The sequence below is a fragment of the Morus notabilis genome, unplaced genomic scaffold (genome assembly GCF_000414095.1).
Source record: "Morus notabilis unplaced genomic scaffold, ASM41409v2 C11422740, whole genome shotgun sequence".
NCBI lineage: Eukaryota > Viridiplantae > Streptophyta > Magnoliopsida > Rosales > Moraceae > Morus > Morus notabilis.
Window position 1 is genome coordinate 1 of NW_010387162.1, and position 1,551 is coordinate 1,551.

The 1,551-nt window shown below is 36.8% G+C and overlaps 1 protein-coding gene across 1 annotated transcript; it reads left to right on the forward strand.

The window, feature by feature from the left end:
* Positions 1 to 773: 773 nt before the first annotated feature.
* Positions 774 to 1,256, forward strand: LOC112095185 (15-cis-zeta-carotene isomerase, chloroplastic-like; the record flags this gene model as incomplete). Its single annotated transcript, XM_024176868.1, has 2 exons — positions 774 to 920; positions 1,047 to 1,256. Coding segments are annotated over 2 exons (357 nt in total), but the record flags the coding sequence as incomplete, so codon positions are not given.
* Between the last annotated feature and the right edge of the window lie 295 nt (positions 1,257 to 1,551).

Consider the following 1,551-nt stretch of genomic DNA (forward strand, 5'->3'; position numbering starts at 1 on the left):
TTTTTTTTTTCCCCGAAAAAAACAAGAAACAGAGAGAAAACCAAACTAACTTGTTACGTCTAAAGATGCATCCGCACACAATATCTAGTGTTGTTCTGATTATAGGAACTGCTTCAATTTATAATTTTTGATTGAAGGGCTGAAAGAAAGGATCTTATGTTTCTTGTCAAGTTTAAACTAGTTATCTGAAATTGTGCAGTTCATTACAGTTGGTGTAAGGACTGAAAATTATTCAAGTTGCTCACTTGATATTTACTGCTCTCACTATAATGGACTGAACAAGTTTCTTGGGTTTCAAATAGAACACCGGCCATGAAACCAATCAAGCTTAGGTTACCCTGCAGCGCTTTATCTTTTGGGCTTTGCTTGAGAAGTATCCTACTGTATCTACTTTTTGGTGTGTGTAAGGGTAAAAGTTGTTTCATGAGATAGCGGACGAATTTGATGTTGCTGGATTTTGGAATATAAGCAGTCTAAAATTGTCTAAAAGAGCATTATTTGAGAGTTGGTGCATACATTTTCTTGCTCATGCGTACTGTCTTTTCTCTTTCTATGCCTTCTGGTTTCATGCAATAATCAGCGATGGATAGGGAGAAATAGGGGCCTAGTACTTTCTGCTTTTAGCCTTTCATTTGGCTTCAAGTTTTCTAGAATCTTTAAGGATACAATTATTCGTAATTTCCTTGTTTTATTCTCTTTCTACTAGTTGAAGCCTAGATCCTACGTATTAAGGTTTTGGCTAAGAAGGCTGATATTGAAACATAAATGTGCAGGTTGTAATGTTGATCCTCATTGTAATTTTTGCCCTGGTGCACAGTGGATTGGCCAGTCTAAGAGACACGGGTGAGAAACTTATTGGGGAACGAGCTTTCCGTGTTTTGTTTGCTGGGGTATCTCTACCATTGGCTGTTAGCACAGTTGTGAGTACTCTCTAAAGAAGAGCTTTTATTGGCTATTTTTTTTTTATTTTGATTATTGTTCCTTCTAGGGTGCAAATGAAGTTTATTTGAAGTGACTTGTTGACTTTTGAAATGTTTGTGATTCAGGTTTATTTTATTAACCACAGATATGATGGGCAACAATTATGGCAGCTCCAGAGTATTCCTGGAGTCCATCAACTTGTGTGGCTTTCGTCTTTTATCTCCTTCTTCCTCCTCTACCCTTCCACTTTTAATCTTCTAGAGGTAGCGGCAGTTGACAAGCCCAAAATGCATCTTTGGGAAACCGGGATAATGAGAATCACAAGGCATCCACAGGTAAACAGATTTTCATTTGGGTTACTTTTACACACTTAGGAAATTCATTCTTTGAACTAAAAGGATTTCTGGAAATTGAGATAAATGCTTGTGTTGGTTTCGATGATCTAGGTACAAGTACAATGTACTCCATATTTAATTAGGACCATTGAATCCATTTCGTCAAATCACAACTGATTTTGAGGACTGGAACTCAATGTTCCATTTTACAAACTGCATATGTTGCTTCATATCACCATGTGTATCTGTTCATCAGAGAAAATGCTATGGAACTTTGGATCAATGAATTGAAGTA